Here is a 12066-nt window from a genome sequence, read left to right on the forward strand (position 1 = left end):
GTCTCACCCAAGGTTAGATAGTGGTGCAGTAGCAGAGCTTACAGTAGAAGCCAGGAGAGGTGACAGCAAGTGGCTGGGGTTTCTTCCAGCCCATAGTGGGGACGTGTTGAGACCTGGGGCTCTGGGTTTAATGCTGCCCCGATGCAGGTGCGGGCATGTCTGCAGTGCGCTCGCTGCTGTGCCATGTGGCCATGCCAGGAGAGAGCCAGCGTTGGCAGGAGCTCCAGGGTGGAGGCTGGATGCGAAGGGCCCGACTGCATTTGATGTACGGCGTTGCAATGCCTCTGCATAACCTTCCTCTCTCTCCCCTGCCCCTTCCCTCATTTCTCTCTCGCTTACGGTAACCAGCTTCTTTCAAGACGGCTGGAAGGCGGCGCAGAACCTGCACCCATTCATTGAGAAGCTGGCTACCTCCCTGCATGCAGTAAGTGACTGCCGCCGGGACCTGCTGAGGGTTGCAGCTGCCCAGCCCTCTTTAGGGTCATGCCCTTGATTTTGGTTTTGTTTCTCAAAGTGGACTCCAGTGCAGGGTGCGAACCTGCCGGGGGGAACCCCTGGGGACCTCCCTCGAGGCCGAGCTGGTCCCGGGCATTAGAGCAGTGCATTTCCCTTGCATGGCAGGGGGATGGGAAGAAGTGACGGTGACTGAAGTGTGCTGCGGGTAGGGTCCCTGGCAGGGGCCCGCTGCTGGCGCTGGGTACGTGCACAGCCCCTGCTCTGAATTTTAAACCACCCAACAGAGCCTGATGAAACAGCATCGACCAGCACAGACCCTAGTACAAAGCCGTGCTTCCCTAACCGGCTAGACCTCCCTGAATGCACCAGTGACCAGCTGGGGTTGTATTTGGTAGTCACTGGGGGTATCCAATGACCAGTTGGGGATGTAGTTAGCCTGAGACAAAAAGAGATGCAAAAATCTAGAAGTCCTGGTTCAGGATGATACCTTTTATTAGACCAACTAAGAAATCTCACAAAAATGATCTTTTCCTGCAAGCTTTTGGGCTTGCAGATTTCCACCTTCAGGTTCCTCTGGGGAAAAACAAAGTTTCTTTCCTACCTATGGCGACTTTTCAGCATCTTTAGTTTTCCCTGAGCCTGATGAAGGGCGCATGAGTCCTAAAGCTTGCAGAAAAAGATCATTTTTTTCCGAGTTCTTAGTTGGCCTAATAAAAGGTCTCATCTCTGGACCAAGACTTCTAGATTTTTGCATTTCTTCAATGACCAGTTGCGCGCTCCAGAGCAAACACTGCTGCCAGTTCGTGGCAGAGCCAGGCTGCCAGGCTGGTGGGTGTTGAGACCTTGCACTGTTTTTCCATGGGTACCTTTGCTTCCTCGGTGTCTGACGCATCCCAAAAGCCACGCCTCATTTGGGAGGGTATCTGATGGAGTTTCACACGTGTTGCCTGCAGATGCAGCTGCTCCGTGTGGCTCCCCTCCAGACCAGCCTCTAGCTGCCCTTCTCTCTCTTCTTGACCTGAGCGTCCGTTGCTAGCAGAGGGGTCCCCTCCTTTGCAATGCCTGGCTCGGCCTGGCCAGCTGTGGGGTCAGGCGCAGCTCGGCCCCTTGGCTGCCAGGCGGGCAGCGTGGCTGCGGCTGGGGTAATGGTCCCATCCAGCAGCTGCTTCTCTTCCCAGCTGCAGCAGGCCCAGGAGGAGGAGGTGAAGCAGCTCACGCAGATCCGCGACTCTCTTCGCAGCACCCTGCAGCTGGAGAACAAGGAGGTGAGGCTGCTGAGCGTGGGATGACCCGGTGCCTCGGCCGAGAGACCGCTCCTCCGGCTGGACAGGAGCTGCCTGCCTTGTGGGGGGGGTCCCAGGGCAGGGTAATGCTGGGGCTCAGCTGCTCCCGGTCCAAGAGGCTGTGCAGATGCCCGGCAGAGTAAGACGTTATCCCAGAGGATGCTGAGGAAAGGAGGGTGATGGGACCGGGAAATTTGGGACCCACGGGGTGCAAGGTGGCAGGAGCAAGAGGCAGAGCGCAGCCGGGGAGGGCTTTCGGAGGTAGTCAGGACGGGCACTCGGAGATCCGGGGTGATCGGAGGATACTTGGGGGAGACGCTCGGGGCTTGTGAGGAGGAGGTGGCCGGTACCGCTTTGAACTTTCTCCTCTTCCCCTCGGTGCGCTCAGGAGAGCCTGAGCAGGAAGAACTCGGGCGGCGGCTACAGCATCCACCAGCACCAAGGGAACAAGCAGTACGGGACGGAGAAATCGGGCTTTCTCTCCAAGAAGAGCGACGGGTGAGCACGAGACGCCCCCTCCGTGCTCCGGTTACAGGGCATGCTGCTTCCTGGGCCCGAAGCTATTAGTGGCCCGGGGGCTCCTTGCGGAAGGGGCAGGGACAGGTCACCGAGGATCAGGAGGTGGAAGAAGCGGTTGGGAAAGGGGGTTTTGCCCCGTGCCCTCCAGCAGGTCCCACTAGAAGCCGACAACGGTCCTTTCTGGGTCGGTGGGGTTGCCCATTTCCTAAAGGCCCCGCTTACCTCCCGCTGGAGCCCCGGCAGGGAGAACGGGACCCAAGGGCGATGTTGCCCTGGGTCAGGACTGAGGCCTGTTGCAAACCGTGGTCTTTGGGGTTACCAGCTTCCTACAAAGGCAGAGAAAGAAGAAGCCTCGCAAGGGGGTGGATGGGGCGGGAGGGATGAGGCCCTTGCAGCAGAAAGACGGAGACCTGGGGGGCGTCTCCGAGGCGCCTCTCATCCCACGTAGCCCAACGGGGCAAAGCTGTGCTGAAACCGTTGCTGAGAGGAGGCAATGGAGGTGGGTTCAGCCCTGGCTGCGGGGGAAGTGACATGGGGGGCACGGCGCAGCCCCTCACCCCCCGCTCGGCCTCCCTAGGATCCGGAAGGTGTGGCAGAAGAGGAAATGCGGCGTGAAGTACGGGTGTCTCACCATCTCGCACAGCACGGTAAGGCCCGGGGGCAGCCGGGGCAGCCTCAGAGCTGGCCCCCCGGGCTCAGTGCATCAAGCAGGACCTGGGAGTGATTTGCCCGGAGGCTGCAGGTTTCATCGGTTCAGACCCTCCATCCAGCCATCCTTTTCCTTCCCTCTCCCCTGGATGAGCACACGAAGAGCCGGCGAGGCTGCGGTCGTAGGCTCCTACGATCGTAGGGAAGTCAGGCTCTCCTGCTCTCCTCTGGTCAAGCCTCCTGCTCAAGGCAGGACCATCCCTGAGAAAACCCACCGCATAGATTTCATAGACGTTATAGCCATTAGGGCTGCGAGGGACCTCGTGAGATCATCTGGTCTAGCCCAAACTAGAAACCGTGCAGTGCAGATGGAAACCCTTGAAAATATCCATCTCTGCCTCATCCTGCCATGCTCAGCTTGCGGGCAGCCACCCGCTCGTAGCCTCTGCATACGGCCCGGAGCCGTGCAAAACAGGGTAGTTTTGTTTCCCTAGAAGCCCATCAAAGCTGAGAACCGAATCTGTTACAGGCTGTACCCTCCCAATGCCAGTCTAGCACTTGGGCAAGATCCGCTGTTCATGAAATGTTGGGCAAACCCTGCCCAGGTTTGGGTCTTAAGGATGCTTTAGGTTGGAGACTGCATAAAAACTCATCAGCTGCCAGTGGCTCATTGGAGAGCGAGGTTGTGCCTACGAGAGAAACCCTTCAGTGCCTTGTCGAGCAGAAAGAGGTGGCTCACAGACTAGTAGAGAAGCAGGGCTGGAGGGGCCTCCATAAGCCATCTAGTCCAACCTACCCAACCCAGCATCGCCAAACCATCCACCATCCGTTAGCAAAACAACAGTCAGCCCTGCTGCAGCCTGCACCCACTCAGCCCAGTCGTCTGAAGCCGGCAGGAGGCGGGGTGGGGTGAGAGAGTCGAGAGCCCCGTGAGGGTGCAGACAGTAGACAGAAAATAAGTAAAAGGGGCTGCCCCCCCGAGGCAGACGGGGCAACTTGCAGCTTGCAAGGGGAAAGCTGCGCGCACGTGTGCTGCAGCAAGGGCCCCGTGCGCTGGCCCTGGAGAGCAGGAGGAGGCTCGGGTATTGTCTGGGGATACGGCGGAGGAAGCCGTGGCCCGCCGAGACCGCCGGGATCTGGGCTCTGCCCCACGGGGACGTCTTCCTTTGCTCGCGGTCGGGGCCCGGTGCCTGCGGTGCCTGACGCTGACCGGTGCCCCGCGTCCCGCTTCTCCCTGTGCACGCGGCTGCCCGCGCAGATCAACCGGCCTCCCGTGAAGCTGAACCTGCTGACGTGCCAGGTGCGGCCGCACCCCGAGGAGAAGAAGTGCTTCGACCTCGTGACGCGTGAGTGGGGTCTCGCCTCTGGCAATGCGGCCGTTCCTGTCCGGGTCTGGGTCCAGGAGGCCATTTGGGCTCTCGAAGCCCCGTGCATCTGGTTAGGAGATGCCTCCCCCCCGCCGTCCGATGGTTACCGGCCGTCGGACCGCAGGGATTTCGTCCGCGAGCAGGCAGCAATGAAAGCAAGGCTATTGCAGCTGGGAAAGTTCCACCAGGCTCCGAGGCAGCCGCCTCCGAGAGAGATTTCTGCCCTGCCCCTTCCTCCAGCTGGTCTAATGCTGCCTCTTCCCCCCCAGCCCCCAGCTCAGCCCGCGCATCTCGGTGTTTCTGACCTCCAGACGCACTTCCCGCAGCCTCTCCCTGCCCAAGGATGCCCGTCCCGTGGGCCCTTACTGATGGCTGCAGACGTCCCTCGTGCAGTCAAAGCGCGGTCTGCCAAACCCGTGATTCTCAGGACGTAAACTGCCGGGTCTCTGGAAGTAAAAGCCAACAGCTTTACGCTGTGAAACATCTGGAGCTGGGGGCAGATCCTGCCGGGAGAACGGAGGCATCCTCGGACGTTGCAGGCTTGCCCTCACCTCTCCTGTCCTTGTCCCTGCAGATAACAGGACGTACCACTTCCAGGCGGAGGACGAGCAGGAGTGCCTCGTGTGAGTGGCTGCAATTAGCCTTTGGCCCTTGGCCGCGTGCAGGGGGCAGGCTCCTTTGCACATGCAAACGGGGAGGTGCAGGTCGTCTTTGCGTCGGCTGTCAGCAGAAGAGGCACAAGGCCTGGCCGAGCCCTGTAGACGCTGGCCTGTAGAGAGCAGCGGGATGGGGAGATGTGGGCTGGTGCATTGTCGCAGGGGGCTGGGGGCTTGCTGGGGGTCACTTCTGACCCCATGCAGGTTGTATGAAGGCCAGGTAACCTAGTGGCTAGAGCATGGCACTGGGACTTGGCACTGTTCCTAGCTCTGCCACTGTCACGACCTCAGGCAAGTCACTTAAGTTTTCCATGCCTCAGTCTCCACCTCTCTGAAATGGGGACAATGAGGGGGCATGTCTGCAACTGCTCTTCTGTCTAGAGGGGGGGGGTCTTTTTTGTTCCTTCCTCTGTGTCCCCAAACCCTGCCACTGACCCCTACCCCCCCAGCTGGGTGTCCGTGCTCCAGAACAGCAAAGACGAAGCCCTCAGCAACGCCTTCAAGGGAGACCCCGGCAGCTGCATGGCCGCGGCCGGGGGGGCGGCCGACGGCAGCCTGCAGGAGCTCACCAAGCTGGTCATCGGCGAGGTGAAGAGCCTGCCGGGCAACAGGCAGTGCTGCGACTGTGGGGCCCCAGGTAGGTCCTGGCCCCGCCGCCCCCGGAGCCGTCGCACTGCGTGCCCCTCTGCTCTCCCACCCCCACATAGGTGCTGGGCACCGTGGGTGGGGGGCGGGTCCCAGGCCTGGCAGCTCCCGGCAGGGCTGCTGGGTTTCTGCAAGGAGCAGCCCTCGGCCCGGGCCTCGGGAGAGCGGGCCTCGGGGCCGCGGCAGTGCTAGCAAGCGGGGCGTGCTGCTGCCTTGCAGATCCCACGTGGCTCTCCACCAACCTGGGCATCCTGACGTGCATCGAGTGCTCGGGCATCCACCGCGAGCTGGGCGTGCACTATTCCCGCATCCAGTCCCTGACCCTGGATGTCCTCAGCACCTCCGAGCTGCTGGTAAGTGGCTCCCGTCTCCCCGCGGGGGTGTCCTCCTTGGCATCTCTGCCGCTCTGCCCATCCCGAGCAAACTGGACACTTATCTCCTGTGACCCCAGCTGACTCCCTGCCCTTTGGGCAGGGGGCTGGACTCGATCTCCCCAGGTCCCTTCCAGCCCTGATGTCTATGAAATCCCCTCCCCGTCCCGAGCCCTGGCTAGAGGAAGGGATCAAGTAGCGTCCCCGTTCCCTTGGGATCGCTCCCCAGAGGGCCCGTGGCTGCTGGCGCTCGAGCCACGGCGGGTCCCCCACTGCCTGGTTTCTCCTCCGTCCCGCAGCTGGCAGTCAGCGTCGGGAACGCCCGCTTCAACGAGATCATGGAGGCCACGCTGCCGGCGCAGGGGAGTCTGAAGCCCTCGTCGGGCAGTGACATGTGAGTAGGAAAGCTCCTGCGCTCCCTGCCCCAAACCCGCCAGCCCTCGAGGGAGGTGGGGAGCCGGGGCCTCTTGCTGCAGCGGTGCCTCGGGGCTGGCCAAGCCTCTCCCTCCAGGAAAGGATGGACGGATTCGACGTGCCTGCCTTACCCTTGCTTCAGGACCCTGCAGCCAGGCACGGGCAGTGGTGTCTGCCATGCCCCGGCTGAGGTGGCACCTCTATGCCCCCTGCCCCGCAGGAGCGCCAGGAAAGAGTATATTGTGGCCAAATACATGGAGCGCAAATTCGTGCAGAAGACGGGCAGGGAAGACCCTCACCGGCTTTGGGAGGCTGTCCGCAGCCGGGATGTCTTGGTGCTGCTCCAGGCATTTGCAGAAGGGCACGACCTAGGAAAACCTCTGACAACCCCTGACGGCCAGGTGAGCCCTGCCTGGCTCTTGCGTGCACGGTGCTGGCTAAGGGCACCGTCTCCTCCAGGCCTGATGCCGGCCGGTTCCCTGGCGTCTGCATCACGGGAAACTTGTTCAAGGTGCATCAAGGCCATTGCAGGCCTGGTGGGGAGCCCAGCTCACAGCTTCCCACGGGACCTCCAGCAAACCCAGGTCCCGACCTCCCATGCTGGTGGGATCTGACCCAAAGAGTGTGGGCTGGAGCATCCAAGGCTGGTAGATGCCTCCCAGACCATTCCCATTTGGTCCCAAACCCCGTTTTCCCCTGGAGAAGCAGTGGGACCCATATACTGGTTCAGCTGGCTGCGTCTGGTCTCCCGAATGGGCAGAGCAGTGGGGTGAGGGTTAACCCTGCTGCTTTTCCTCCCATGGCAGGACCAGGGTGAGCTGGCTCTGCACGTGGCCGTGCGATATGCAGACAAGTCCTCCCTGCCGCTGGTGGACTTCATCATCCAGAACGGGTAAGGCTCAGGCCGAGGCAGGCAGGGAAAGGGGCACCCACGTCAGCGCTCCACACGCATCAGGTCTTGGGAGCCAAGTGCATCCAGGCCAGGAGCAAGCCAGAGATGGCTCTGGACAGTCAAAAACTCTCCTCCCCATGAAACCCAGCACCACCGGCCATTGGAGGGGGCTTCCCAGGTGTGGCCCAGTCTGTTTCCAAAGCCGGGGGGAAAATGCATGACATTGCAGCCTCCCCTTCCTGCCTCTTGAGAGGCCAAGCAAAAAGCAGGAGAGAAAATGTCACCCCAAGGGACCCAGGACGGCAAGGACAGCAGGGAGCTTGGATGTGGCGGGGTACGCAGGCAGGGATGCCTGCAAGGGAGGGAGGCGTGTGGGAGCCAGGGATCCAGGGCAAGGAGGTGGACTGCATGATACCAAGTCCCCGTGCCGGAGCAAACAGGCCAGTGCCATTCTGGGCTGGGACATGGCGGGACTTTCTTGATGGGTTTTTCCCAGTTTCATCTGCTGATGGCTTGCGCCAGGGATCTCCTAGTGGTTACCCAGCCAAGGGAGGCTCCTAGTCCCCATGCAGGGCAGGCCAGCAGCCTTCTTCCCATTTTACAGATGGTGCAACTGAGGCACCATGTGGTGAAATGACTTCCCCGTGGTCTCATGAGCGGGGCAGCACATCCCATGCTCCACGCGTCTCATTCTAGCTTGGGGGAGAGGCCCAAGACTCTTCTGGGGGGCCTCCCACATCCTTTAACTGCCTCTGCCTGCTTGCACAGGGGGAACCTGGACAAGGCGACTCTGGATGGGAGCACGGCCCTGCACTACAGCGCCCAGTACAACCAGCCCAACTGCCTCAAGCTGCTGCTGAAAGGGAAGGCCGCTCTCAGCCCAGGTAGGCTTCACGCCCAACTTAAGGGAATTCCTTCAGCATTTTTTCACAAATAGCTTTTCCCTTTTCTAAATCGGTATTTCAGCTAGAGATTATTGACCGCGCGGCTTGCTGTACGCAGCGTGCGGATGGAGCGTGGTCAGATATGTCCATGTTTCATAATCGCGTGTTACCCCAACCCACCTTCTGTCCGCACACACGCAACTCGCTAACCTGAGTCCAGTCCTGTTTTCAATCCTCGCCAGGCTGGGGGTCAGGGCACAGGTTTAGATTTCATTTTTGCCAATAACGTGGTAGTGAGGACACAGATTTAAGTGTTTTGCCCTGGGACACGTAGGCAGAACAGCCCAGTTCTCCCAGATTTGCCTGGGATAGAATTGGAGCAGTTCAGTGTATTGTTATGGTTGCTGGTATCATCATTAGCACAGCTTCAATTACTATTCCTGTGATTACTACTAATCATCTCTTTAAGAAGTCTGTGGCAGTGGGTGTATTGCGGGTGCATGGCTGCGGCCCTGTGGCACCCTCTGGGCACCCCTTTTGTGGGGATTCCCTGAGCCGGGGAGAGGAGTGGGCATTTTCTGGGGGCTCAGACCCGGTGTCCTTTCTACCCCTCCAGTGAACATGGCCGGAGAGACAGCCTTGGACGTGGCAAAGAGACACAAACACACCGAGTGCGAGGACCTGGTAGGTTGGGCCCTTCGTGGTGGGGTGTGTATGGAGGGGAGCGGTGCACAGCCCCTCTCTTGGGATGGGGCAGGGGTGCCTGGCATTGGCATGGGCTCAGCCCAGGGGGTCTTGTCCCAGGACAGAGGTGGGAAGAAGCAGGTTTGTGCTGGAGAGGAAGCCGGGGAGGGTCCTGAGCTATGAACTGGCGTCATGCACGCGGCAGGGACGGCAGCCGGGCCCTGCGTTGAGAGGTGCTTCTAGCCTTGTTTGCCTGGCCAGGGTTGGGGTGGGGGGTAGAGCACAGGTTGAGATTTAACTTTTGCTAGTAACGTACTGTGCAGTAAGAGTGAGTCCTCCAGTGTCTTCCCACAATTCCCTTGGACCCCCCCCCAAGAAAGAGCGGTCCAGTTCTCCCACACTTGCCCGAAATAAAATCAGCAATTCAGATAATTGGGATGACTATTGTTATTATTATTACTGTTATTCATTACACTAATCCATTCAGATTCTTGTTGTTTTTATCACTGGGACGACTATTATTGTTATTATTACGGTTATTAATTATACTAATCATGCCTTAAAGAACTCCGCGATGGGTCTCCCAGAGCCCCAGTCCTGCACTCACACACGTGCACACGCTCCCCGTGCGAATCCAGTAACTCGGGGCTTTGCACCATGGCCGCTCCCAGCGGGGCACTAATCACCCGTGTTACCTCTGCAGTGAAGACGTGCCCTGTTGCACTTGGGATTGGGGTTCGCAGCAAAATGCCCCTGCAGTAGACCAGCATCCTGGCAACTCAGTCGTGTGCTGGACTGTCGCAGGAAGACGGGTCGAGGGGAGCTGCATCCCGGTGGGGCAGTTCAGCTCCGAGGCGCGGATGCCACTTGGCTGCGGGGGCCTAACAGTGTCCCCGATGCCACGCGTGGCCCTGTTTTTCCTGGCAGCTGGAGCAGGCGCAGGCAGGGAAGCTGAACCTGCAGCTGCACGTGGAGTACGACTGGGAGGCCCCGCAGGAGTACGCCTACGACAGCGAGGAGGAGCTGGAGGAGAAGGTACCAGTCACTCGGCTGGGCTGGGCTGGGGGTGGGGGCATCCCCAGGTGAGGGCTCGCAGCCCCCTGCCCCACGTCACGCCAGGCATGCAGCCCCCTCCTCACAGACCCCCGTCCCCATTGCCCCTCGGCGCTGCGACATGCTCGCTGGGGGCTGGGGCTCGGAGGCGGCTGCGTCCCTGCAGCTGCGCTTGCGGAGCAAGGGGCTGGGAGGGCAGACCCCCGCGGGGCTCCCTCCCGCTGACGGCCGCGCCGCCCGCCCAGGTGAGCCCGCTGCAGCGATCGTTCAAGTCCACGTCGCCGCCCGCCACGGGCCAGCCCGGCCTCGCCTCCCAGAACCGGTGGAGCTGCACGGGCATGGACATCACCAACAAGACCTACGAGACCATCCTGGTCCCCTCGCGGCCCAGCCCCCGGCGCGCAAACAGCGAGGAGATTCCCCCGCCGCTGCCGGTCAAAAACCCTGCCCGGGGGGGCCCCCGCGCCAAGCCCGGTAAGCCCGGGCAGGGCTGGAGACGGGGGCAGAGCTGCGGGGGACAGCTGCGTCCCTAAACCCCCTGGGCAGCAGATTCGGGCTGAGCTTGCCGGAGCGTGGGTGCGTGCCCCAGCCAGGGGGTCTCCAGGAGCAGCTGTGGGTGTTAGCGATTGTGATGGGAAGGAACAACCAAGTGCAAGGGTTAGATGGGGCTCTTGGATCCCAAACAGAGCTGGGGGGGCTCTGGTTGGTTCATGCTCTGTCCTAACTCGCTCCCCCATACCTGGGAAGGGCTTTGCAGCGTACAGGGGCCACAGGTGGGCCCTCAGTGAGCAACCAAGGACCCAACAGGCTCCCAGTTTGACCAGCAAACCCACTGGGACACGCGCCCCCTGATCTCCCAAACCTTCCCTGCCCAGAGCTCCCACGGCAAACCTCCGAGCCCCAAGCCAGCAGCCCGCCGGAGGCCCCCGCCCTCCGAAACCTGTCCACGTCCAGCGCTCCGGGCACCTTGGACAGTGGAGCCGGCCGGCAGCTCTCCACCTCCCTGAGCCCCACGGAGACGTGGCGCGCGGCCTGCTGGGAAACCCACACGGAGCCGGAGAGCGGCGCCCCGCGGCGGGGGGCTGAGGCCAGCCAGGCCACGGGGCCACCGCCGGAGGCCGGCACGTCCCCGGAACAAGGGCAGCTCAACCCTGTCAAGTTCAGGTAGGCAGCGGGGATGGGGCCCCAGCTGGAGGCACTCCTGGGGGCGCGGCAGGGGCTCGGGGGCTGCGGTGCCTTCTCGCCACGTGCCGGGGGCACGGAGGCGGATGCGGTCTCAGGCCCGCAACGAGCTGCGCAGTCCTCTGCGTCCACGCGACGTGCGTGGCAGGGCACCGCTGCCGGTTGCACAGCGCCAGGCGCATCTCCTCCGCGCTGGGGACTCTGGCTGCAAGGACAGTCCAGGCTTGTGGCCTTTTTGGAAGAAGGAGAAGCCGGTGCTTTGGAGGGGCAGCACGCACAGGAGCAGGGGGAGTTGGGGGCACAGCACTGCCCCTTCCTCACTTTGCCCCCCACAGATCAGAGAGCACCCGCTCCTACCGGCGCATCAGTGGCAGCGCAGGGGGCAAGGCCCCCAGCTCGGCCCCTGCCCCGCACAGCTCGGCCGGCCCCGAGGACCAGCCCCCCGGCAAGGCACCAAGTCCTGCCCCTGTGCCCATGCCCAGGAGGTTTGCTCCGGTAGGTACCCGGCGAAGGAGGGCTCCCTCCCGTGCCGGCCCAGTCTCCTCCCAGCACCCCGACCTTGAGGACCCTGAGCTCCCTGCTCTCCGCCGTGTTGTTGGAGGGGAAGGGGATCCCTGCGGTCCCTCTCCCCCCACTGACATGCACTGCTCGCTGGGGCAGGCCAAGGTGAGGCAGAAGAGGGTGAAGGCTCTGGTGGACTGCAAGGGCGACCGAGCCCGGGAGCTGACCTTCTCCAAGGGGGAGGTGATCGTGGTGACCCGGGAGGAGGACGAGCAGAGCTGGGTGAGTGCCGCGGCGGGCCTGGCCCCCGTGCCCCTTCCCAGCGCTGGCCTGGGCTCCTCTGAGCCTGGCTCTCTGGCTGTCCCCCTGCCCAAGGCAGGTGACCCGTTGGATCAGGCGCTTCGGAGGGCTTCACGTGAGTGCAGGGGGGGATCGCCATCATGCTGCTGCACGCAGCTGGAGTCCTCCCATCCTCTGGGGTTTAGTCCCCACTGGGGTGCAGAAGCTGCCC

The 12066-nt window shown here is 62.0% G+C and overlaps 1 protein-coding gene across 6 annotated transcripts in view; it reads left to right on the top strand.

Moving 5' to 3' along the window:
• The window catches only part of ASAP3 (ArfGAP with SH3 domain, ankyrin repeat and PH domain 3), a 29517-nt gene that overhangs the window by 15286 nt on the left and 2165 nt on the right, over positions 1-12066 (top strand). For 2 of the 6 annotated variants that reach the window (XR_016443636.1, XM_090058407.1), the window contains exons 8-25: positions 349-424; positions 1635-1721; positions 2128-2237; positions 2836-2905; positions 4165-4252; positions 4848-4896; positions 5379-5566; positions 5794-5927; positions 6245-6339; positions 6457-6760; positions 7166-7251; positions 8020-8135; positions 8752-8819; positions 9747-9854; positions 10118-10346; positions 10748-11036; positions 11390-11549; positions 11715-11837. Coding sequence is in view for 5 of the 6 variants with exons in the window: in XM_090058407.1 (XP_089914533.1) it covers positions 349-424; positions 1635-1721; positions 2128-2237; positions 2836-2905; positions 4165-4252; positions 4848-4896; positions 5379-5566; positions 5794-5927; positions 6245-6339; positions 6457-6760; positions 7166-7251; positions 8020-8135; positions 8752-8819; positions 9747-9854; positions 10118-10346; positions 10748-11036; positions 11390-11549; positions 11715-11837 (2380 nt within the window). In the remaining variant the exon portion in view is untranslated. The remainder of the gene's footprint in view (positions 1-348; positions 425-1634; positions 1722-2127; positions 2238-2835; positions 2906-4164; positions 4253-4847; positions 4897-5378; positions 5567-5793; positions 5928-6244; positions 6340-6456; positions 6761-7165; positions 7252-8019; positions 8136-8751; positions 8820-9746; positions 9855-10117; positions 10347-10747; positions 11037-11389; positions 11550-11714; positions 11838-12066) is intronic. The other 4 variants (XM_090058409.1, XM_090058406.1, XM_090058411.1 and 1 more) reach the window with 2 other exon arrangements.

Source organism: Crocodylus siamensis, chromosome 7, assembly GCF_052110815.1.
Source record: "Crocodylus siamensis isolate JL-2025a chromosome 7, ASM5211081v1, whole genome shotgun sequence".
In the NCBI taxonomy this organism is placed as follows: Eukaryota; Metazoa; Chordata; order Crocodylia; family Crocodylidae; genus Crocodylus; species Crocodylus siamensis.